This window comes from Varanus komodoensis, unplaced genomic scaffold, assembly GCF_004798865.1.
Source record: "Varanus komodoensis strain SLA01 unplaced genomic scaffold, ASM479886v1 scaffold12, whole genome shotgun sequence".
NCBI classification, from domain to species: Eukaryota; Metazoa; Chordata; class Lepidosauria; order Squamata; family Varanidae; genus Varanus; species Varanus komodoensis.
Window position 1 is genome coordinate 22,332,573 of NW_025335349.1, and position 26,394 is coordinate 22,358,966.

Genomic DNA, 26,394 nt, shown 5'->3' on the forward strand with positions numbered 1-26,394 from the left:
CTGGCAGTGTGCAAGTGGGGTGGAGGAGAGGCGGGTAGAGAGAGGGAGAAAAAGAATGGGGTGTCAGAAAGAGTGAAAGAAGAGAGGGCTTCTATCCTTCTGTGGCTTTGCCTCTGCCAACAGCTAGTGCTGGGAATGTTTCCCTTGACAGAAAAACAGCACTCCCCACCCCTCCAGTGCAGCACACGCGTCTTAAATCTGCTCTTGTTAAAGGACAAGCCTGCATGTTAAACAAGTTCTTTCTCTTAAGTTATGTTTTATGTGCTCTTTCCCCTGAAGAAGAGCATTTTACCTAGAACACCTTGGGAACTGGAGCCGTTTCAATACATTCCTGTACACCCATAGGAGGCTTGCTCCTATTAATTACACCAGGGAGTTGCCCTTTTAGTACTTAACTAAAGGAAGAAGTATTGCTTAGTGTTAGACTGCATGCCTTGCATGCAGAATTTCCAGTTCCTGCCAGGTGACAGGACACCTCTGGCTGTACCTCTGGGGGGCCAGTCAGAATTGACAATTCTGGACTAGGTGGACAAGTAGACGGAGGCCTCTTCTTATGTTCCTACCAGCTCTTGTCCCATTGCTGCAGGCATAAATTTATCTTAATAGAAAAGTAAAAGTGGAAATGAAGCATTTATGATATGAACATTCCGGGCACTGCAGGTTTTCCATTTACATTGTACAAGCTGATTTAAGCAAAAACAAAGTGAATACACTTTCGTGCACGTGCCTTGTGTTTTTCTAGTATTAAGGTAAGCATGGTTGTACAGTTGCAATTCTAAAAATGTAGATCCCACATATGCAGTCAAAATGTGATAATTCTGTTAGTATGAACACACAGTTATGCTAGGGAAAGTAGAAGGCCGAGGGGGAAAAAAAGGAAGGCCAACTATGAGATAGATTTACTCCATAAATGAAGCCACAGCCTTGAATTTACAAAAACTGTGCAGGACTGTGTCAGATTGTAAAGGAAACAGGCCAAATAGATTTGAAAAGCAAACCAGTAATATTTATTAAGAATATGACATGCAAGGGAAGAGTCTTTATACACATGTGTATAGGCCGGACTCTAAGGGACAGCCCCGATCAATAATAGAACAAGGCTTTTATAGTTTATATTACTCTAGGGATACTTTCTCATGGGTCCTGAACCTTCTTGGTTACTCATCACAGATCTCACCCTGTCTTCTCTGTATTCACATTTCATCTCTAGATTGCCCTTGAAAGGACCAAGCTTAAAGCCTCATCCTGAGCCCATTTGAGTCCCTGTTGTTACATAGTACTACAATGCCTAATTGTAGTTGTGTTATTAGTATCTCACTCAATTTTCTGATTCTGCATGTTCCTACACCATCTATTTTCATGTGTCAGCTTTTTTGCTAAGCATGTGAAACTAGGAAAGGAGCATTTATGATTTTTTTCTCTCACAGCTGTCAAGAACAAGACATTTTGGAGGGCTTTTATTCCTAGGATCACCATAAGTTGCAGTCAACTTGATGGCGCATAACAGCAACAGCATACAGAGATGGGGAGTGGCATCAGGAGGTGTAAAGGAAGGAAACTCAAGAGAAGACAAAGCTTTATTTATTAAAACAAACAAGCAAAAGTCCCCCTCTCAAAAAAAGGCATCCATATGATCACTGAAGTAATAAGAGGCACTGGGATTTAGGCAGTGGTGCGAAAAAGCTTCCCTGATAAGGAGAAAAGTGATGACCTGGCCCCAGAATTATGAATGAACGTAAGGAAAATTGTAAGAGAGTCAAGAACAATTTTCCTCCCTCTGCATAATTTCTCTGGTTTGCTTTGCACAGTGAGTCCTAGCAAGGAGATAAAGATTGTCTCCGCAGTGAGACGGAGTAGCATGAGCAGCTGTGGGAGCAGCGGGTATTTCAGCAGTAGCCCTACAATCAGTAGCAGTCCTCCGGTGCTGTGCAACCCCAAATCAGGTAAGGCACATTTGCATTGGAGAATGTCAGGGGCAAACTTAGACCCGATGTTAGATGCACTGTTCCATCTCTCCCCTCTCTCTCTCTCTCTCTCCAATTTCTATGCAGCTACATTAGCTCAAACTTGGTTTCTCTGAGCGGCGGCTTATAAAACAAATTCACAACATTTTAATGCATGGTTATTAAAGGAAAACACAACCAGGATGATCTTTTTTGATTTGCCACATGTGCAGAGCTGGGGGGAGTTTGATTCTTTTTTCTTCTGTTGTGGTCCTGCTGAAAAATTGTACCTCCAAAGTCGCTCTTTGCCCTGGGAGAAGAGCTAGTAGCAGCTGCAGAAAAACAACTTCTGTAGCAGCCACAGAAAGACTCGCTATAGCTTGCTATTCTGACAATTTGCTGGGTGACTGCAATTTGTAACTGTAAAATTGTGCATGCTAAATGTAGAGATGCACTTAATGTCATGTCCAATTTAAACCTTGGAAGACATCCAGCCAATTTAGCACTGAGACAGCTGTGGTGCTTTCACAGTTGCATGAAGGAATGTGCCTTTACAAAGATGAGTTCCTTGTTTGCATTGTGTGCATGCAATTTATGTTCCATTGCTTTTCCCTTTTGTATGTTTATGTTAAACAGTGGAAACACTGGACAAAATAATTTGTGTGCATGTTTGACATTTGCCCCACTTAATGTGGAGTATACTGTAAACAAATCACCAGGTTTAACTGCTGTGTCTGGGGAACTTTAGACAAAGCTGATCCCAATTGGGATTGGCTTTATGGCTGATTCAGCCTTGAGCTGTATGAACAGCAAGCATTCACAATGTGCCAGGATGGGCAGAAAGTGTTGAACTGAGTGTTTGCATCATGGTATTTCTTTCTCAAAAGTAGCATGTCAGGACAAAAGCTAGGCCGGAACCCTGATCAGCCAGGCTCACCTATTTAAATGAATATTTAAATTCTTGGCTACTTCAGTGAGCGAACCTTCCATGACTTCATAGAATCATAAAAGAGTAGAGTTGGAAGGGGATACAAAAGCTATCAACTCCACTGCCCCATTCGACGCAGGACTCCAAGTTGAAGCATCCCTGACAGATGGCTGTCCAACTGCCTCTTGAAAGCCTCCAGTTCAGGAGAGCCCACAACCTCCCTGGACAATTGGTTGAATTGCTGTACTGCACTAATGCCAGGATGTTTTTCCTTCCTGTGACTGGAGCCCATTATTCATGTCCTGCACCCTGGGTTGACCGAGAAGAGACCCTGGCTCTCCTGTCTATGACAGCCTTTTGAGTATTTGAAAAGTGCTATCGTATCTCCCTCAGTTTTCTCTTCTCCAGGCTAAACCTGCCCAGTTCTTTCAGTTTCTCCTTATAGGGGTTTCTTTCAAGACCCCTGATCATCCTTATCATCCTCCTTGAACCCCATCCAGCTTGTCTGTGTCCTTCTTGAAATGCATGGCCCACAACTGGACACAGTACTCAAGATGGTGCTGAATAGTAGGGAAAGAGTACTTCACCTGATCTGGAAGTTATACTTCTCTTAATGCAGCTCAAAAGCAGTCCAGTCCAGCAACAGAGACTGATGATATAATTTAAAGGACTGCATAGCAACCACTCGTGTGGATACGTTCAGCACTTGAAGCAACGATGCTGTGAAATGTTCCCCAAAAAGCATGTGCGGATGATTAGACGAATCTGCAAGCACTCAGCCCATGCTCCAGCTCCTTCTTCCCGCACCCAACCCACACACACAGGCATGCTTCCAGAGGTTTCGTGGGCCGATTCTTGCAACATGGAAGTTGCTGTTTGCATTGATTTTAACACACCAATGGCAGCCACGTGGAAGCACATAGAACTCAGCATACATTGAAAGCCAATGCATATGAAGTTATGTATGCCCAAACAGTTATGCAGCAGCATGGCAGCCAAATGGCCCCTTCCCATACCGTGATTCTACGTCAGCAGCAGACTGAGCAGGCACTGTCACTGCTTGTGAGAATCGACCAGAAGCTGCTTTTAAATATCCATCTTTTCTGCCCAGCTTAAGTCCAGATGGTAGATCAGTTCATAATTCTTCCCCCTTCACTTGGATGAAACAGTGCAACAGCAGTGGCACAAATGTGAAGACATGTAATTTATCCGAGCTGTTAATGAAACAGGGCAGCACATGAAAGGGAAGAGCCACAAAGTGATAACACTGTGAGCTGGAGGAATTTTGGAGTTCTTTCATTGTTATCAGCTCATGGTCGACAAGTCCCTCGTTAACTAGATGAAAACTGTCATAGTCATGTTGTTTTTTCTCTAAGTGATTTCCTTTCTCCAGAAAGATCAAAGATTGCCCATTCATGCTTGTCTTCCTACTTTTTAAGCATGGGGAGAGGGTACGACATATGCATCTTCTATCCACACTTTATTTCCTTCAAAGGGAGATTTTCATATCAAAGAGTAAAGCAATGCTTTCTTTTCCAATGTCAAACTTTGGTTATGCATTAACATACTCAGTGTGTCCTGAAGTCTTCAGCACCCCCTCTGAAAGCATTCCTCTTTTCACCTGAGGGCACCCTAAAGGTCTCCTCAGCTTTTTGAGAGATGGTGCTTTCCTAGTGCAAAGATTGCACAATGATTACTTATGTGTTGCTCTTTCCCCATGGTTGCTCTTGCACTGAGGGTACATTGCATTTCCCCAGAAATCAAAGCACAGTACAAGGTCAGTGGGAACACCTGGAGAATCCTCCCTTCCACACCCACCCCACTTGTACGTTAGTTGCAATGTAGGTCAAGATACTTCTATGCATGTCTACTGAAAGACAAGCCCCAGTGAATTCAGTGGGACTTGCTTTCAAGTAAGTGTGTATAGGGCTGTAGCTTTAAGGCTACATGCAACCTGTTGTGGGCATCCATTGGATGTCACTCGTGGTAAATAGCAGGTCGGCTCTTTGCCATTTATTTACTTGAAGTCTTTAGAAGCTGTGTACTTAAGTGTGGGAGTGCCTATGTTGCCCTTTTACAAAGGAGCAGCAAAAATCAGCAGCACTGCCCTTTTCTGCAGCTGCAAAGCCCTGCTGTTGTGTTGTGTTGTGTTGTGCTGAAGTATCTGGTTGGAAGATACTGTGCTGCTGGCTGCCATCCTGCAAATGTAATAGCAATAGTACTACTCTACTGTATAATTGTTTAACACTTTGCAAAATGCATTGAGAGTCATTGTAGGGATTGGGCCCACTCTTATAAAAGATCTTTCAAAGTTTGTGGAATCAGTTTCTGAGTCAAAAAGGAGGAAGGGCCAGAATCCACAACAGGAAGGTCAAAGCCATTGGACAAGAGATAATCCAGAATGTATCTGGGAATCAGACAGTCTCAAATCCAGTGGGAAGGCTTAGTGGCATACTAATGTGGAGGGAGCAGACTTAACATTATTGATTTGAGAATATGGTATTAGGTTAAGAGGGCAGGCCAGTTGAGAAGCTTCAGATACTCTTAAATGATTGACCCTGGAACAGGGGTGCAAATTTGGAAAGTGTAGCTTGTTTTCATTTTTGGAAGAGAGGAATGGTGTTCATTTGGAATCATCTTCTTACTGTTAAGCCACATTTCCCTAATGAGCAGTCTTTTAACTTTTTTGATTATTGACTTCTGCACTTACCACTCTTTTTTGTACTACAAAGGCAGTCTAGCTGCTAAGTTTTAACATAATAAAGCTTGTTTGTTAGAAAGTCTTTGGCCTGGTCTGCTTAGAAAGAAGGGGAGAAAATGATTTGTTGTTGTTACTCGGGAAGTCATGTCTGACCCATCGTGACCCCATGGACAACATCCCTCCAGGCCTTCCTGTCCTCCACCATCCCCTGGAGTCCACTTAAGCTCATACCAACCGCTTCAGTGACTCCATCTAGCCACCTCATCCTCTGCCGTCCCCTTTTTCTTTTGCTATCAATTGTTCCCAGCATTAGGTTCTTCTCCAGTGAGTCCTTCCTTCTCATTAGGTGGCCAAAGTATTTGAGTTTCATCTTCAGGATCTGGCCTTCTAAAGAGCAGTCAGGGTTGATCTCCTCTCAGACTGACTGGTTTGATCACCTTGTGGTCCAAGGGTCTTGCAGGAGTCTTCTCCAGCGCCAGAAAATGACTACTCCAGTCATATACCTGAAAAGCAGTCTATAAATTTACTTCCCTTCCCTTAAAACCTTTCCCCTAAATACACACAATTGGAATTCTTTCTATCCATTTTAGATGGCATGGCATTAGTATCCTTCATGGCTGATGCTCTGGGGCTGTGAGTAGATATATGGGAATTTTGTTCTTTCTTTCAAAATGTGCAAGCATGCCCTATTTGAATGTGTGAATGTGAGCATTTGTCTGCTGAAACTGTCAGTTGTCAAATCCATGCTTGCATTTGTCTTGCTCCCGATTCCCAGTTCAATTTGCACAAATTTCCTAATTTGCATAAATAGAATCAATCCTACAGACAGAATCAATTCAAAGAAATGTGTGCAAATCTCCAGTTTGATCGCTGCTCTAATTAAACAAGTTCCATGCTCACGCAAAGCAAGCAACCATCACAAATGAAAATTGGGCATGAGATGAATAGCAGGATGTTCAGAGAATCCTGATGAAATCCAAACACCTGATTACTCAGTATTCAGAGAATCCTGATTACTCTGACCGAGCACCACCCCCGGCTCTGAGCACCACTGCCACGGCTGATAGTATCGACACCAAGCAAAGCTCTGGACCCCCAAGGCAGAGCTGTATGGACCAGTCAGTAGATCTGTAGGACTTGGAGCTCCATAGAAATCCCACCAGCAGGGACTGGGAGGCAACCTGATGGCAGACCTTAGTGGAATGGCCAGCTTTCGTTACATGTACAGTGCTGTTATTAATATTAATGATAGAGCCAGTGTCATTAATATTAATGACACCGGCCCTGCCCTTGTGTAGGTTTGTCAGGGGCAGGTTTACCATCATTAAGGAAAAATATCAAGAAGTATATGTGCCTTTAACATGTTTTGCATTGCTTTTGAATTGGCAGTATAGATCAGAAAGGTTGTATTGGGATTAAAACCACATTGCTAATATGATGTAACTGGAATGTGTTTTTTACTTTAAAAAAACCCAACATCATTATAGTGTTACAGTGCTATAATATTCTTTCATTTCAGTGTCATTTTGTTAATACTGTGCAACCAAATTATAGCTGTAAAAGGATTTTAACACCAACAGAAAGATTGTCTTTAAAAAAATAATGCGGTTACAAAATGGCATTCACCTCAAAGTGTGTTGAATGTGTTGAGATGTAATGTCCCACAGGTCCAATATATTTCTGCCTGTATCAGAACCATACTCGTTAAAAAGGAGAAACGACCAGGGCATTTACACCTGTACAGATTGTCCAGGTCTTCTGTTCTCAGCAACATGGGGTGTTCTGCAATATGACAAAGATGGAAAGAGTACTAGGGTAACACGGGGTCATGAATTGATGACTCCACCCCACCTGTAAAGTGTGACTGAGCGGCACCTGGTGATTCCATTCTTAGCACCTAGTATGGAAAAAGACTCAGCCTCCAGGGAAAATTTCATCTAATATCTCCCTATGTCTTTACAGTATTAAAGAGACCAGTGACTCCTGATGAACTGCTGATGCCCGGAGCTCCCTATTCTCGAAAAACCTTCACAGTATGTCTCCATTTCACACATTTATTGGCAGTTGCTCATGGCATTTTGACCATTGTCTTCATGCCAACTCTCTGCAGTGTTGCGATCTATGTCTTCATTACAGTCCTTGAGATGTGTGCATTAGGACAAGATAGCAGCTTAATTTTAGTGGCTTGACAGTGATACATTCTTAGGGATTAGAGTATTGAGTTTCAGGGGATGGCATAGAAATAACGTAATTCTATATGAGTCGAAAGCCTAGAAATCTAACTGCATGTATATTTATGGATATTATTATGACTGCTGGCTGACCATTCTTCTGTTAAGCACAAACGGTTAGATGACATTTCATCTGTGAATGCTAAGGACAGAAGGCCATCTTCTTCTGGTTAAGGGTCTCAAAGAAACCTCAGTGAAGCCAGCTGACACAGGTTGGGGGAAATTCCACCTCTCCACTTGCAGGTATAGGGCAGAGGGACAGCAGGAAGGGGTTGTCGGCAGTTTAGAAGAGGGGGGGAGAAGGTGTTACATGGAGCTTCTCACTAGTAAGTTAAAACTGGGGCTGCCCAATTCAGAGGACTACGCCATCACTGTCCATGAGATTTTCTAACTTTGCCTCTGCCCGTGCCATCTGTACACCTATACAGAAAGCAAATATTACATAGATGCCATCAGTCCCCAGAAGTCTCCGATCCAAAGGAAAGTAAACCAAGCAGCACAGCCATGGAGCTTCTTATTGTATCTATGACATAGTTGATTTGCCCTGTCATAGGATCACAGCTGGGAAGGAAAATTTTGTATAGCTTGCGCTTTCATTCCAGGAAGCAGCAGGAAGGTATTTCTGTACCCAATTCCTGCATCCATATAGGGCCCGAGAAAGGGAAAGTTATGGTAGGAAAGGGAAAGTTATCTCCACTTGCTCAGTGGCTGTGTTAAGCATCTCGTAAACTTCCTCCAGCTATCTGTGCATGATCTGAGTGTTACTTTCTTTCTCATATATGAGTGCTGCTGTGGAGCAGGATTGTTATTCCTGGAACTGGCAAATCCATTGCTGAGCTGGATCCTCAACATCCTAGGCAATAATGTTTTAGACTGACTCTTTGTTCTAGTTTTGGAAGAGAGATTTGTCCTGGGGATAAGATCTGTCTCTGCAGCATTTCCTGGAATGAAAAGTAGTGACACCTTTCCATCCCGAGCATATAACTGCCAATCAACCAATGCATTTCCTTTGCACGGACCAAGAGGAACAAATGATCCCTCTTTCTAACCAGTGGCTGTTGTGGCTAATGGCAGCGTTTCCTGGCCAGCAGTGCTAGCGGATTGATATGTTTTAGATGAAAGAGAGTTAATGAGCTTGGATTATTTGTTGATGTGCCTTAATAGACAGTGGCCAAGGCCTGCCAGCCACATCACAAAAATGTCTGCAGCCTTCGCCTGAAAGCCAAACCCTGCTAGTGCTGTCCTTGAAGCTTCTCAGGAAAGTGCCAAATGCACAATAACCCAGTTTACACAACACGCTGTCCTCACTTCAGATTGCTTAACCTACAATGAGCCACAACATGTGCTGGATGCCATTTTGCATATATAATACCCATGCATGCATTGCTATGTCATGTGAAGGTTATTGGAGGGTTTAATACTGGGGTTGTTTAAGGATTAGGGTTAACCTTCAAATAACTGGTGATATTTAAGTGTGAAACAATCCTCAAACAATTGGGATTGTTTAAGGGTAAAACAAGCCACAAATGATGCTGCAACAAAGGGGTTGTGTGAACATGATTTAATCCTCAAACTGTTCTCAGGGGTTTACTTCATGTGACATAGCAATGGCCTGGAAGGGCTTCATACTCCAAAAGTCATGCCGGATCTCATCATGGGTAAATAACCCTCAAAGAACCTGACATATCACGCAAGTCAATTCTGTGCAGAAAGCACTCTAGGTATGGAGAAATGCTGCTACCAGAGTCACCCGATTTACTGAGTGGGAATTGGGTAATGGTGTGGATTTTAGACCAGTTAAACACTGCGTGCACTTGTGTGGCCAAAAGACCACAACAACAGGATTCACTGTGGCATCATCTTGTTCCTTCTCCAGATTGTAGGTGATGCCGTCGGGTGGGGATTCGTGGTGCGTGGGAACAAACCGTGCCACGTTCAAGCTGTGGATCCCAGTGGCCCAGCAGCTGCTGCAGGAATGAAGGTAATTGCATTTAATGTAGTTAAAAGGGCCAGCTGTCTGGAGAGGGAATGTGCTGGTGTAATCTGAGGACTGCATCAGATGTTACGAAATTCCTGCACAAAAAGTCTGCATAGGCAACAGTGTACAATCTGTATGAAGAGTCCTTTGTGTGATGCTTGTACATGTGTCACTTCACATGACTGTCTAGATGGGGGCAGAGTGCATTCTTGGAGGAGTTTCATAGAGTATTCTAGGAGATACAGGCTGTCCATAGATCACTTAAAAGTGTGCATCTTTCCTCTATGATGTAAATTTCCTTTAGAAATAGAAAAGAGGGGTTTCTTCAGGCTCAGAACAATAATACGAATTGGCAGTAAAGAATCTGTCCTGCTCTGTGAAGCTTCCCCTGGCAGGATTCCTTGGAAAAACCCACCAAAGAGATGAAACCAAGAAAACTTGGCTTGGATGAAAAGGGCAAGAATTTGAAGAGTGGCCAGGGTTCAACGTTATGCTTTCTGGAAGAATCCTTGGCACCAAGGCCTCTCTTTCTTGCCTTGAGGTGCATCCAGAGACTTACATATTTCTGGATGTTTGGTGCATGCTGGCTTTGTCTAGAAGCTTGCAATCCTCTTTCCCTTTGTGCACCACATGCAGCAGTCTTCTCTGCACCGTGCAGAGCAAGCACTTACAGTGAGACTTCTGCCCTGTAGCTCAGTGTGTGCTCTTGAAGGCCTTTTGTTCCATAAAGGAGAAATGCTACAAAGCCAGCACTGTGCTTTGCCTTTCGTAAGAACAGAGGGAGGCATGTCCAAAAGCCATCAATCTCTGTTGATTCTGGAGAGATGCCTGAACCAGCCCTTTGACACAAAGGGGAAAATAAGCAGGGATTCACTCCATGCTTAACTTTTAGGAGGAAAAGTGATGGTAAAGCTCAGGTCTGGGAGCACTCCTTAATTTCTGATCTATGAAGACTCTATAATTTCCCAAACTTTTAGACTTGCGGTCACATATGGGAAATTGATAATCTGATCTGGGCACTATTACAAAATGTCTTCTAGGGAGGATGCAGGTAATTGCTGCCATGGGGGCTTGGTTAGTCTAACATGAGCCAAAGGAGCAGAAATAGTGAGCCAAGAGGGAGGGAAGGAGGGGAAAATATGCAAGGCAAAGGTGCAGAGACTGAAGGAAGAGTAAGGCTAGAAAAAGAGGGCAAGGAAAGGGGAAGGAAAGGGACTGGGCCAAGTGAAAGAGTGAAGATAGAGCCTGGGAATGGTGAGAGAGAGAGAGAGAGAGAGAGAGAGAGAGAGAGAGAGAGAGAGAGAGAGAGAAGAGAGCAAAGGGGAAGATCTGTGTGAGCAGAACATGGGGTGGGCGCAGAAAACAATTCTCCCTTGCTTCCCTGACCACTGCAAATGTGCAGCATATAGATGAGAAACTGACACACTAATGCTTTCCAAGGTTTTTTTTAAAATAAACTCAATGGAGAGGGTGTTGAGAGCTTCTTGGGTACCTCTGAACATCCTCAAAAGAACCACCTTGGGCATCCCTGCTATTGTTGCTTAACGAGAGAGATGCATTCTGCATGCATTAAGGGTGGTTTCCCTCTCTTCCTGTTTCATACCTTTCAGAAGAGATCCTTGGCACTGGAAGCAGATTTTGGAGGCTTCATGATCAAATACAGAGCATGGTGGGGCTCCTACCCAGGACCCACATCCCATTAAGGGCCAACTAGCAACATTCCCAGGAGTTGCTAGTTGGCCCTCTTCTCTATTGCAGCCTACTGGTTTGATGGCCTCTTGTTCTGGCTGAGACAACAGTGGTGGTGAGCATGAGAGACCAACATTACCTATCTGCTCACTGGCTGCCTGACCATCAAGCAAGCAAGTGCTAGCAAGGATGAGAAAGAGGAGAGGCAGTGAGACTCATGTAGAGAGAGAGCCCATTGAAAATGTTTTGTTGAAGAGCCGTCAAAAAGCTGAAATAGGCACTGGTCTAAGCTCTGCATTTACCATTGGATTACACCAGCTTGTTCCTTCCTTTTTCCCTATTTGAGGCTGCCAATGGGCTTTGCTTCAAGGCGGGTGACAGAAGGGAGGCTGAAGACAGGTGTTTGCCTTCTATTGCTGGCTCTCTTCTAGATTGTCTTGCAATAAGTTTAGGGAGAACGGTAGGTCTGGAAGGCAGACCCTGGCAGGTCCTTGTAGTTCTTTGGGGAAAAGGTCGGCATGAAGTGGCCACCTCCCTTTATAACCCCTGTCATTTAATGAGGCTGGGTTCTCTATCTCATGACTGCAACTGAAGTGAGATAAATATTGACAGTGTGATAACATTGTGATAGCTGCAAACACCTGCGGTTTTCATGCATTCATTGCACAGAAGTCGACCCAGCAAGAGCTGCTGCCTCTTTCCAGCATGAGAACAGCGAAACCACCTGCTCCAGGTTCTGTCCTGCCTTCTTTTGTTTTAATCACGATGTGCTACTGAATATACACTTCTGTTAGCCATGCAATGAAAAGCAAAGCAGTCCCCTTATTCGAAACAGCAAATAGTCCAAGCTAAGTGACACGTCCTTTTCCCTGCTGTTGCCAGAGAGGTTCTTAACAATTGTCCTCTTTTGAGAAACTGTGGAGATTTACCTGGATTGTTTTCCATGAAACAATGCAAAGATGAAAATGAGAATCAGTATTCGACAAAATAAGTTGGGTGGCCAGTTGTTCTACTTTGCAGAGGACAGTCCTTTATTTTGGAGAGCTAAGAGAGGACAATGCTCTTTTATCTGAAGGGCTGTCTTTCCAAGCCCTCCTACACTCACCTGCCTCTTTTTCCTCCCACCTGCAATTTTCTTCTTCTCCCTCCACACTCACCTTCCTCATCTTCACCTCCCAAGCCAACTTTCTTCCTTGAGATTTCCTCCTCCTTTCCCCATCCTCAGTTTCTTCCTCATCACACTCACCTCCATCCCTTTGCCTGGTCACCTTCCTCCTCCTCCTTTTCTGCTCACCCTATTCTTTATCCTCCACCTGAGATTTCCTTCCCTCCCCCTCCTCCTCCATGAGATGACTTTCTCCTTTAACTCACCACTCTAATGAGAAAGGGGAAAGCAGAAGGAAGTGAGAGCAGAAAGGGAGGGAGGGAAGAAATCTCAGTAAGGGAAGACAGGAGAGGGAGGAGGGTCCTCAGGAGTATCCAGTGAATACTTCCAGAGGGCTTAGTGGGTGCTGGGTTACCAAGGGTTAAAGTGTAGGACACCGTAGTAACTCACCCTTTTAGCCACTTTTTCTCCTTAAACCAATTTGAATCAAAATACATCTAGATTTGTTTTTGTCAGTTATAAATAAATCCGATCCAGATCCCAGATCCCAGATCCCAGATATAGACACAGATACAGATACAGACACAGACAGACAGACAGACAGATATATGTTCTAAACAGCAATATAATGGAATAAAACACTAACAAGACACCTCTGCTTTGTTCGACGCATGCCCAGGAGACACGAGGATTAGGAGTCAATAAGATGCAAAGGCATGCAGGCCTGTTTGTCTGGATAAGTTCTGAGCCGCAGCAGATGGACCTGCTTGGAAAGCAGCAGAGCTGCCTTGGCATTAACTGCCAACCCAGGAACAGTGCTGAGCCTGTGTGTTAATTCAGCCTGCAAATTTCAGCCTGGGCTGCAGCCCAGTTACAGCTGCAATGCTCTGCCAAGCAGCACAGCTGTGACCTTTTGCCCTTCAGAGCATTTGCTGGCTACTTAAAATATCCTTTAGACAACAGCTCCTGCTTAAAGAATGGGGTGAAAATGCAGGCACTGGAGGTTTGGAGGAGGTCCTTAAAACCCAGAGGTTCATAGTGTTATGGATGCCCCCCACCCTCTCCCTTTAGCCCTTCTGTTGCCACCCTCAAGCTCCATTCACATCTCTTTATGACCCAACGACAATAGTTTGCTGTCAACAGCTGTATGCCAGACAACAGTCACACTGTGGAGTTACCAGTGGCAGTGACAAAGCAGTTGAGGTAAGAAAGAGAGGCTCCCACAAATAAAGGCCCATGGGACAGATGTGCCTTTGTGGACCACCACCAGTATAAAGAGGACCATGTGCCTGTGGGGTTGAAAAGATGGCCTGCTTCTGACCTACAGAGCCCCTACAGGTAGGGGTTCCTCAGTGGCAGCCCTTTCTTCGTTGCTTTCTCATGATGGACCTCATGCAATGAGGCGCTCTCAGGAGATGGTGACTTAGGAAGAAAGAGGTTTGCAGCAGTACCTGCTGTGTGTCAAGTGTTCCTGGGCAAAGCATCCATGGTGGGCCCCTGGGAATTGCAGTGCAACGCATCTAAAAGGTTTGCAAAAGCTGCAGGGGGTATTCAACTCCATGCTCCATCAAAGGAGCTCCAAACAGGTCATGTAGGGTGGTGCTGCCCCAGGTTTTTGAGGGCAAGTTGCTAGGGCGAGGAGGCTTATGCCAGTGGCCCAGCTGGGTGTGAGTCCTTGCCCATCCTTGTCCTTGACAAACGCCTCAGTTTGGTGTTCCAAGAAATAACTAATTGAGGACAGTAACTCACTGTGAGTCACTGGTAATAAGGGCAAATTGGATGATAGGGCTTATTAGGAAAGAAACAAAAAATAAACCTGCCAGTATTATACTTGAGTTTCTGTGTACAGCCTCATCTATCTGCCTTGGAGAAGGATATTATAGAGGAGGAAAAGGTGCAAGAAAAGGGCAACCAATATGATCCTGTGGTTGGTGCACATTCCTGATATGAGTTTGAAATCCCCTTTTTAAAAAGGCATGTTTAATCAAAAAATGGTCCTGTAACTCCCAACATCAGAGTAGAGAATTCTACATGTTGCAGGACTTTTTCCTGTCTGAACCTGCATATGATTGCGCTGTAAATTATACTATATGATAAAGCTGTTTTACACAAAAGCTATTGGGGCATATTGCACCCACATGTACAGATATGCATAGTATCAGGAAGCCTGGAAGAGGAAACAGAAGAGATGTATATAAGTAAGAAACTAGGGTCATAAAAATCAAAACATGCATGCACGATAGCTAAAGAAAATACTGGGCTCCTACTAAATAGTTGATGAGGTCCCATATATCCCATAGGGGGTTGCTGTTTTTTCCCCTAAATATTACAAATAAGAAATGATCCTTGCAAGTTTGCTCTATGAGAGGGTTAAATCCCAGGCCAACATAAGGCCAACATGGGATAGAATTAATCTGCTAGGATAAAATTTACTCCTGTGATCCAAGAGACTCTTCCAGTGCTTTGTAATGTTGTGTGTTTGGCAAGCATCTGTACACATAGGAATGTATAGGGCATTGATGGTGAACCTTTTAGAGACAAAGTGCCCAAACTGCAACCCAAAACCCACTTATCGCAAACTGCCAACACTGCAATAAAACCTGAAAAGTGAGGTTTTAGTTCAGAAAAAACAACTCACAGTCAGTCCAAGCATATATATATATACATATATATATATATCCTTGGCAGCGCACTGACTGGCCATGTGAAAGCTCGGATGAGTCACGGCTAATGAGTCGTGGCCATTGACGTCATTGCCTGGCGCCGCCACTCCTTTCTGAGCATGCGCATGGCCCCTGTGTGCACTGTTATTTGATGGTCGGCTGCTGGGGTGATGCTGGAATGACTTGGCCCACGAGCCAACTGGGAGGGTTCTGCATGCCCGCTGTGACACGCATGCCATGGGTTCACCACCACTGCCCTAACCCTACCTTGGTGAACTCCCGTAACCCTAATATAGGGGTAAAATACCATTGAAAAGGGTTATTTTGAAAAAGCCTTCCTTGAGTAGCTTTTTCTGCACAGCTCATCATTTCTGCCCATTCTAAACACATTCCAACCATCAGAATCATGCCAGGACACCTTGTTTTCCTAACCCTAACCCTACCCTGGTGCACACCCCTAACCCTAATATAGGATGAAAGTTCCATTGAAAAGAGGGCGATTTTGAAAAAAGCCTTCCTTGAGTAGCTTTTTCTGCACAGCTCATCATTTCTGCCCATTCTAAACACATTCCAACCATCAAAATCATACCAGGAGACCTCATTTTCCTAACCCTAACCCTACCCTGGTGCACATGTGAAAGCTCAGACAAGTTGCGGCTAATGAGTCATGGCTATTGACGTCATCGCCTGGCACCGCTATTCCTTTCTGAGTATGCGCATGGCCCCTATGTGCGCTGTTATCGAATGCTTGGCTGCTGGGGTGATGCTGAGGCGACTTGGCCCACGGGCCAACTGGGAGGGTTCTGCATGCCCGCTGTGGCACGCATGCCATAGGTTCGCCACCACTGGTATAGCGGAAAATACTAAAACAGGAAGAAATCTACGTGCTCTTGAAAGGGTATAATCACCGAAAAAATGAATTTATATCATAAGTAAATTGTTCAGTTGTTTTCTCCACCATATTTTAAAATGTTGTTAATCATAATCTAGACTTCAGTTTTTTTACATGTTTGGTCAAGCTTTATTCATTTTAATGGGATTAAATCCGACAGGCCCCTGATAACTTAGTTCTATAGGGTTTTTTAGAACAAAAGGGAAGTTGGAAGGACTCGAAACACCACAGGACAACTGAGTGTGCAAGTTGCACCAAGGTGTACATGTGGTGTGAAGAATCTCATACATTCTATTCATATTGCATACAAGTGCTGGGTTCCACAGCAACCTTATTAGCTTGGCAGGATTAAGGATGGCTTTATCTGAACAAAGGCAGAACAGCCGGGTAGAAGAAAGACTCACCCAGGAGTGTTTGCCTTTTCATCAAAACGGGTTTTTTCCTTGCCTCTGCAAATGCACCCCAGTTTCCAGTAAACATTTTCTAGAAAGTTTCTAACAAGACACCAAGCAAGCTTTGAACTCCTTAAGATTGGAAGAAAACATTTATTCACTGAAGATGTAATCTTGTGTTTGTGCAAGAGTTGGCTTGTTGCCTGGCCCAGCACCGCCCACCCTTCAGCCAATTGCATGCTAGCTAGACATATTCATACACACGCTTGAATGTGTTGTGCAGAGAAGTACTTTTCCTGTGGATGACTGTTAAAGAGGTTTTCTGGTGAAAAGAATGATGACCACCCTGTGTACAGGTAAAAAAAATACCTACCCTAGTCAATGAGGGGAAAAAATCATCTGCGGCAGGGTGTGGAGCCACAGTCAAGCCATGCCTTTATTCAGGCTGACTGGAATGCCATGAAAGGTTGTGGAAGCTCCTGAGTTCTCCAGAACTCTTTCTTCATCAGACTAAGTTATACAAAAAACAAGGAAGAAACAGAACATCAAAATGAAAATTAAGTCGGACTTGTGGTTGCAAGTCCTGCTGGAGGTGTAAACGGGACATTGTAGAGTAAGGGTGTAATCCTATCCTGGACCTTTAAACTCCCAAATTCAGAGGCTTACTAGCATCCAGTGTGGGTCAGCAAAAGCAACAGGGGCAATCTGGGCCTCTTTCTTGTCCTGCCCTGCATTTTCCCCATCAAGAAAAAGCATTTTGGAGGGGCAGGGAAGGAGGCTGGAACAGATTCAGAATGCCCTGTGTGCTGGCTGCTCCAGTCACACCCCTGCCAAATGCTCCTTTTAACTTCTCTCCAAGGTTGCTTTCCTGAAGGCTCAGTTAGAACATAAACCGAGAATGGGTCTCCCAGGCCATCTAGTCTGACCCCTGGCTCCAACCGGCTCCGCTCTTGACATGCCTACCATGTGCATGTCCAGTCTCTCCTTGAACACCCTCACCAATGGGGCTTCAACCACCTCCTGTAGAAGCCCATTCCCTACCCTATGGATCCTAACTGTCAGGAAATACTTCCTGGCATCCACCTTGACTCTTTGTTCCCTGAATTCTGCTCCATTGGAACAAGTCCTGCCCTCCACTGCAGGAGAAAAACAGTTATTTCCATTCTGGGCATAAAGATTCAGTGAAGGTAGGTCAAAGCACCAACTCCTGGCTCTGAGGTCAGACCTTCAAGATGGGAATCTGGACTATCTTCTGGTCCCCGAGATGATGTCTAGGAGCCATGCAATCATTTCCTGAATGAATTAAAATCTCCCTGTAGGCTATTCATGTGATTTCTACCCTGCCTTTCCACCAGCATCCATCTAGCAGTTAGGGCAGGGGTCCTCAAACTTTTTGCACAGGGGGTCAGTTGAAAGGTGCCAGTGATGGGTGTGGGCTGCCAAGGCGGTGCGGGCAGACGGTGCGGGCTGGGCTGGGGGGGGTGCGCATGTGGTGAGGCAAGGGTGGGCGCATGCACAGGTCATTTTCTCTGAGTGAGTCCAACACAATCTCCTTGCGAGTGAGCCGCCCCTGGGCAAGCGCACTGCGAGGCGGAGGCTTATTCTCGAGGAGATCTTTTTCTCCAAGCGAGTCCAAAACGATCTCCGCACGAACAAGCCGCTGCCTCGCCACATGGCAGGCCAGATAAATGGGCATGGCGGGCCCTATCTGGCCCACGGGCCGTAGTTTGAGGACCCATGAGTTAGAGCTTTGCCTATTAGGAAGGATCCCAGATTACACACACTGAGAAGGAAAAGTGATGGAGGTACCTTTTGACTTTTAATCTAACACTGGGGCTTCAACTAATTCTGATCACCCTTCCTGGGTCTACACAGTGATTGGGGAAGTATTCTTAAAAACTGAAGATATCTCCTGGCCCAGTAGCTTGGCAAATTTATGCTCCCTACTGGAAACAGCATGTGCTAAAATGGGCGATCCATTAATTTGGGAACATTACGGTAAGGGGCGGCTCAAAGCCGTACATGTGTCAACACAAAAATCAGGATGGGTTGTGACAAGAAGTTGCTAATGCTGATAGAATTGCCACATGCAAAGAAGTACAGAGCTCATGCATCTTTCACCAAAGTTCAAATTTCGGCAGGTGCAGTTTTGTTTCTGGGGGTAAAAGAGGTGCACCTGTCAGAATCTTGAAAACTACTGAGGGCCTGTCCTCTGTTTAGCTGGATACCAGGCACGGTTACCTATCCCAAATGAAGTTTCTGTGACCCAGTAGGGTGTAATAGTATAGTCTGGGACTGGGACTCAGAAGATCTGGATTTTCATCCGAACTCAGGCCATGAAGCAGGCTAGGTGACTTTGGCTAGTCACTGACCCTGGTGCTGCATTTTTCTTTGGAAGTTACAAGGCTGGGGAGGATGGGTCTTCTTCCCTGCTTCTCCCTTAGCCCTGGTCTTTTCCCACCCACAGTGGCAAGTGGTGCATGAATTCCGCCACCTAACAGGTGGGGAAAGACAACAGGCAAGGTGATCAATGGAGGAACATTACTTATTTTTTAAAGTATTGTTATCCTGGTCGTCAACCAACTTCAAGGCTGCCCTTGAAGATGGTCTGGATACTTCAGTTGGTTCAGAATAGAGCTGCCAGGATGTTAATGGGGACCGGCAGATATTCACATATAACGCCACTCCTCTACTGTTTACATTGGCTGCCAGTTGAAGTCCAGGCCCAATTTAAGCTGCTGGTGATGACCTAAACAGCTTGGGTCCTGGATACCTGAAGGAGCACCTCCTACCCTATCTGCCTTCCCACTCCGTAAGATCTGGGGCAGAGTCCTTCTCTGGGAACCCTCCTTGAAGGAGATTAGGAGGGTGCTTACCCAGAGAAGGGCCTTCTCTGTGGTGGCACCCCAATTGTGGAATACACTCCCCAGAGAGGTTTGCCTGGCCCCAACACTTTATTCCTTTCATTGCCAGGTGAAACCCTTTTATTTTCCCATTATTTTAATGTTTAACTGGTTATAAGGAGGGTTTTATTTACTGGATGTTGAATGCTGTGCTATATTTTATTTTGTGTTGCTTTTATTGTAAAACCGTCCCAAGATGCTTGTAGTGAACGGTATATAAAACCTTTAAATAAATAAACCAGAAAGTCTCCTGAACTGGCTTCTGTCTGGGGGTGGGTGGGGAGGGAGGGAGAGGTTTTTCAGTAGGGCTGGTGGGAAGACTTTGCTACCTCTCTCATCCCAGAAACTGTCTAGGAACTGATGAAGGGAAATGTACAGTCCCTGATGGCAAGAAGAGTTCTGTATGGTGACAGGAGGAAGATGTTTCAGAAATAAACATTTTCTTTGGCCTTGAGGATTTTGTAAAGCCAATTCTAATCAGGGGGCATAGCCTGTGCGGTGGGAATTCCTGCCTCACTAGATAGACTGCCAGATCAGCAGTAGTCTTCTGGAAGTTTATTTTCCTTCCCCAAATAAGCAGTTTCCTAGGAGAATTTTGTTTCTTCTGAATTATAAAGCAATTGTGTCAAGGTTTATCCCTGTTTCACATGAAAACACAAAGTTCTTTAGCTCTTGCTGACATTGGTGATTATTGTTTGGGTTACCGGTATTGGTTAAGACTTGCCCCAGAGCTCTGTAACATTCAGAAGTGGGTTGGGGTCATGCCAGTTCACTGTTGCAATCCAGCCTGTTCTCGCCAAGGACTGCCACATTCCTAGCCCTTATCTGTGTTGCGTTACTGCCCTTAGAACTGGTTTCTCTCAAGTGTAGTACACTGTGGCTGTTACATTTCAAAGCATCTTTGTTAGAAGTGTTTATTATTAAAATGCACTGGCCTAATGCTAATAGTTCACTCTAAAGCTAAAAATGTGTCCCTGGGAATTTAATACTAGAGTGGGGGCTTTGCTGACCTGGTTTATCAAGCATGGCTTGGGTCTGGTCTGGACCTTAGAACTGGATGTTGTGCTTTTCTCCAACCATTGCTGGGAAACTCAGGCATGATCTGCTGTGGCACCCCATTCCTGCACATGGTCTCTCCCACGGGCATCTAGTTGGCCACGGTGCAAACCAAATGCTGGACTTGATAGGCCTTTGGCCTGAACCAGCATGGCTCTTGGGTTCTCAACCATTTCCCCCATTTTCCCCTCCTCTTAGGTCTGCCAGTTTGTGGTTTCCGTGAACGGGCTCAATGTTCTCCATGCAGACTACAGGACCGTGAGCAACCTCATCCTGACAGGCCCTCGAACCATCGTCATGGAAGTGATGGAGGAAACAGAGCTCTGAGAAGGCCCTTGCTAGCTCTTCCTGCTGTGTTCACAGCCATTGCTCAGCTAAGAGCCAAGTGATGAAAGGGAGATAGCCTCGCCAATGAAGATGATTTTGCCTTCTAAGTACTTTCCTTTCCCCCTTTAACAATCATAGATACTTCAATGGATATGTGGTAGGACCAGTTCTGCACTGAGGTGAACCCAAGGTACAGATGCTGCAAGCTGGCTTGCCCTACAATATGGGTCCATGGCTTATCAGGAGCACAGCAGACTCGGGTGCGTGATCCCAACACCACCTGTTGCCATCATGTCAGGAATCGTGCCTGTGCAGGGATCTCCCAACGCTGCATTCATCGGTCCTTTCTTAATTCATCATTTTTATGTTGTGACGGTGCAGACTTAACATCACGTCCAGACAGCTTTCATGTGGACACCTGACGGTGCCATGCTGCAAACACATGGTTTCTTAAAAACAGGGCTGCTTATGCTAATCAACCTTTGAATCAAGAAGAGTTCGATCCTGCAACCTCTGCAAATTATGCAAATTAAAGGCGTACATCTCATGCCACTAGCAATAGAGATGGATAAGAAGCACTGCTGAGTTCAGAAGTCCTGCTGCAACCATGATGGGAATCCCACCAGGGGCAAGACATAAAAAATATCGGTTCCCCCTGCCACACCACCCTTCCACAACTCTTTGCCCTGATAGAAAACAGTCGACTGTTTGTTTTTCCCAGTCATACAAGCAGCATCGGGGTCAGGAGAACATCACAAGGAATATGCCCTTTAAAAATCTTCCTCTTCTCCAGCCCACTTCTCTAGTTCCAGTCTCATTCAGAGCTCCCAACTGCTGCTGCTACTTTTTTAGAAAAAGAAAATATCAGCACTCTGATTGCAGATCATGCACATTTGTCCAGCTGGTTCTTGAGATACCTTGCACTTACTGAACGAAACCATGGAAGAATGGACTACCAAGAGGCTTTCTTTATAAGCTTGCTTTGGATTTGGGCTAAGCTACGATGATATTCCTAGATAACCAGCAGCCACATTAGATGATGTTCCAAATCCAAATGTTAGTTCCCTATAACTCTCCCAAAGCAATCACCAAAACATTTGCGTTCAAGGAGAGTTCAGCTTCAATCCTATACACACTTACACAGGAGTTTACCCCGGTGGACTCATTAGGGCTTACCTCTGAGTAACTGTTATAGGATTGCACTGCACAACTAAGTAAAATGATAGGTTTAATCTTGGTATAGTCTAGTGCAGAGGTAGGATGCCACGTATAGTCTGAAATATATGAAAGACAACATCTCTGAGCCTTATCAAGTAGCCAGGGCTAGTAGCCAGGGACTATGGGAATTGTTGTTCAAAACATCTGGAAGGCATGTAGCTCCATGTAGAGCACATTACAGTCCAAAGGTGAGTTTAGGAGGGCATGGATTACCATTGCTGGATTCAGGCCATGCAGACAGGGACACAACTGGCATATCATCCAGAGTTCAAAGAAGGTGCTCCTGACCACAGATGCCACCTGGGACTCCAGGAACGGCTCTGGGCCCAGGAGCACCCACAAAGTCTGTACTCTGTCCTTTAGGGGAAGTGCAACCCCATCCAGGACAGAATGGATATGATCCACCTGGACAGAGGTCTCACCTTCCAAGAGCAGGCAGGTAGTAGATCAAATTTCAATTTACTAACCCTCATCCAGTCCATCTTCCCACTCAGACAAGGGTTCAGAGCAGTCAGTGCTATGCCTGGATTAGATGTAAATGAGGTAGAGCTGAGTGTCATCAGCGTACCGGTGATACTCCAGCCCAAGCCTCTGGAGTACCTCATGTAGATGTTGGACAGCCTGGGGGACAGGATGGGACCCTGCAGTACTCCACTGCGTGACTGCCATGGAGCTGAGATACCGTCCCCCAGCATTGCTTTCTGGCATCTGCCAGTCAGGTAGGAGCAGAACAGCTGCAAAGCAGTGCCTCCAACTCCCAACTCGGCCAGCCTATCCAAAAGCAATGGCCAATGGTATTGAAAGCCACTGAGAGGTCTCAGGAGAACCAACAGGGACACACTCTCCCTGTCTTTCTCCTGCCAGAGGGCATCCCACGGGATCTGGAACCAGATAGTCCATTTTCTCCAAGAGCTCCTCCAGCCACCAGCCACTCGAGCATGTTGTTCAGAAAGGGAATGTTGGCCACAGGCCTACAGTTGTTGATGTCCTCTGGGTCCAGACTTGCCTTCTTCAGGAAAGTTCTGATCTTTGCCTCCTTTAAAGGAGCAGGGACCATCCTGCCCCACAGAGAGGCATTCACAATTGCCTGGACCCAGGTATGCATTCCTTCGTTGGCTTGGATGAGCAGCCATGATGAGCAAAGGTTGAGTATACAGGTGGGAGGCTGAACTTGTCCAAGAAACTTGTCCACATCATCAGGCCACAATAATTGAAACTTATCCAATAAAATTAAACCAGATGGTGCTCTGGACGCTTCTGTGGAAGGGACTACATTAAATGTAAGGTCCAACTTCTGATGAATCTAAGTGACTTTATCCTCAAAGTGCTGTGCAAACTCATGGGCTACTATGGGCTCTGCTGGACAGCCCCAGTGCCGGTGGAGAAGAATGCTCTCCACCACCTTCACTGCCATGGAACAGACCCAATAATAAGCTCTCGCCTGTGTCCTGTCAGAGTCAGCTTGAGTTTTTCTCCACCTGTGCTCTAGCCATTTTCTTGATGGCTTCATAGCCACTTTCAGCTCGACTCCTTCTCTTTCTCTTCCAGCAAGTGGTGGGGGGTGAACAGAAGGAGCAGCACGTGACGTGGCCTATTTCCCTGCCCGATCTGCCTCCCAAGGACACAGAATGTTATCAGTGAGGAGAAAGAGTGATTGCAGCTGGTGACAATGGTGGTGAGAGGGAGGGAGAGGTCCATGGAGGATGCCTTGCCCAGGGGCTCTCAAAAGCCAATGTGCGCTGTTTGGCGCTCTTAGATGAAGCATGAGGTTGAAGCATCATGCATGAGTATCTTCTATAGCCTTTGCAAACCTGATGCCTTCCAGATGCATTGAACTAGAATTCGCAACATCCCAAGCATCCCCCATTCATCACAACCCCAAAATAGGCCTAGTGTCAAGGGTAGGTATCGTTGGGCACTTGCCAAGACCTCACACCCCAGCAGCTCTCCATTGACATAGGCTCCCTGGAGTTGTTTCGTCTCTTCACCTTTCCAGTGTGTCTGTTCACCTGCATTTTCCTCTGGTCCAGACCATGGTGGTGGTGAGGAGGAGGAGGAGGAGGGGCAGATGCTACAGCCCCCTTGCTCACTGGCCCTTTGCCTGTCAAGCAAGCAAGCAAGTGGTGGCCATGCTAAGAAAGAAGAAGAGGGGCACAGGCAGCTCCTGACAATGATACTGAGAAGGTGGGCTCAAGCAAGCGGTGGAGTGTACTGAGGGTGTCTTGAAAGCCTCTGCAAAACCTAGTGCTACTCTGAGAATAAAATGGCAGTGCCATCCCAAGCTCTGGAGGATCATTCCTTGAATGACTTTTGGTTTGCAGTTTGGTCTTTTACAGGCAAGCCCAAGTTTTCTTAGTGAAACCAGTGAATACGCTTTGGAAAAATACGGCTTTAATACCATAAAATTAAATAGCCGCCTGACATTCAAGAGAGCCTTTTGTATGGTTTGAATGAGGTGAATGGATCTGCTGAAGCATCGTTTAGCTGCATTTTCAAAACACTAGAACTAGCGGGAACTGCAGACATGAAATCTGCTTCTGACAATGTAGGATACACATTTGCTTTTAAGGGAACAGAACTTTAACTTCCTGTAGCATTTCTTCAGACTGGAGTCTACTTTATATCTGGCCCAACAAAATAAAAGCCATGCATCAGGTCCCCACCCCAACCCCCAGAGAGTTGGTTTGTAAAGGGGGCTATTTCATGTGAAGTTACACTTCTCTGATTGCTACTGCTTTGGTAAATGCATTTTGCAAATTTTTGCATCCGTTCCAAGGCAAGGCTTGCAAAGCCGGTTTGACCAGTGGCCATTGTGGGGCTGGAAGAACATGTCCTTGCCATTGGGACTGAAGCGTCTCTCAGATCATTCTAGATAACTTCGGCTGCAGCCCTACCCATGTTCAGATCAAAAAACGGCCTGCCAGCTTGTAGCCAATCCTACTTACTGGGGAATACAAGGAGCAATAAGGCTGCTTTTAAGGCACAATTTAGACAGGGAAAAAACCTTATAACTCCCAGCATGTCCCAGCCAGCCATGAAGTTCCAAGACGTATATATGACGAAACATGCATAGGATCGCACCTTTAGGAACTACACACAATTTCATAGGCCATAACGCTGCTAGATTTGAGTGTCAATGCCCCAGTTTTTAAATTCAGTTTCTGACAGATTGGGGAAAGGGAAAATTTGGCAACTGGCAGAACAATCTTAATAGTGAAATTTGAAAAAATAACCCCATGTACTTGACTGTTTGGAATGTGACTTTAGTTAAATGTATGGCTGTTTGAAAACTGCATGTTTGAAAAGAAGGCTTTGATGGATTTTGAAAATGGAGGGATATTTAGAGTAGCATTATTACTTTTCATCCCATGAGGACAGATGTGCCATAATTTTTTAATGTATACATATTTATACATTTTCCACAAGATTGTATAAGCTATTCATAGCAGAGGTATTCTGGTACTGTTCAATTTTTAGATGTTATTCAAATTTTAAAAATAAACATTTTTTAACACAAGCTTTTTGTGGACAGACATGAAAGAGATACAATATTCTTCTGTTCCACCCTCACTCACAAGCATGCGTAACAAATTATGCATTCCAAAAAATCGATACAATGCCACATTCTTAAAAGGCCCTAATTGTCAAGTAATGTTTAATAAATCCCATACTTTGCAATAAATAAAATGCAAAGGGAAAAGTTGCCTTGACTCTACCTGAGCGAAAATCTTACGCCTCTGGATATTATGTTCCCCACCATTTGTTGCTTCTTGTGTGCCTTTGGGCGCATCATGAGAAGACAAGACTCTCTGGAGAAGGCACTCTTGCTGGGGAAAGTCAAATGAGGAAGACCAAATGTGGGATATGACTTGATAACACAAAAACAACTACGCTCCAGATGCCCAGGACTACAACTCTTAGCATCTCTGACTACTGGCCATAGTGTCTGGGACACCCAAATTCAGGGCATCCAAACTGGGGAAGTGGTGTGTTTGTGTGTGTATACTCACAAACACCATTGTGCCCACTAGCAAATGGTTTGACAATTCTCCATTTATTCATCTCACTTGCTCTGAAATTCTGTGTATCTGGATTGCAGTGCAAATCTCCATTTCTATCCTGGGTTGGACCCACTTTTAATCAGAGCAGACCCACTGAAATCAAAAGGACTTGAGATCGTTCTGACTAACTTCAGTTCTATTCCAATAACTGTTGTTTTAAAACTGTTACTATGTTTTAAATAAATTGCTGCCAGATTTTCTTTTGGTTTTATTTTATACTATAGCTTTAAATGTTTATATAACCCTCCCAGGGATCCTCATCTGCGGGGTGGTATAGAAATGAAATGAAATGAAATAATATAATTCT

At 45.0% G+C, this 26,394-nt stretch overlaps 1 protein-coding gene across 1 annotated transcript in view; it reads left to right on the plus strand.

The window, feature by feature from the left end:
- DEPTOR (DEP domain containing MTOR interacting protein) overlaps window positions 1-22,788 on the plus strand; it is a 76,274-nt gene extending 53,486 nt beyond the window's left edge. The window contains exons 7-10 of the mRNA XM_044422159.1: window positions 1,809-1,943; window positions 7,535-7,605; window positions 9,680-9,784; window positions 20,680-22,788. Coding sequence (XP_044278094.1) covers window positions 1,809-1,943; window positions 7,535-7,605; window positions 9,680-9,784; window positions 20,680-20,808 — 440 coding nt within the window. The 3' untranslated portion in view covers window positions 20,809-22,788. The remainder of the gene's footprint in view (window positions 1-1,808; window positions 1,944-7,534; window positions 7,606-9,679; window positions 9,785-20,679) is intronic.
- The last annotated feature ends 3,606 nt before the right edge of the window (window positions 22,789-26,394 follow it).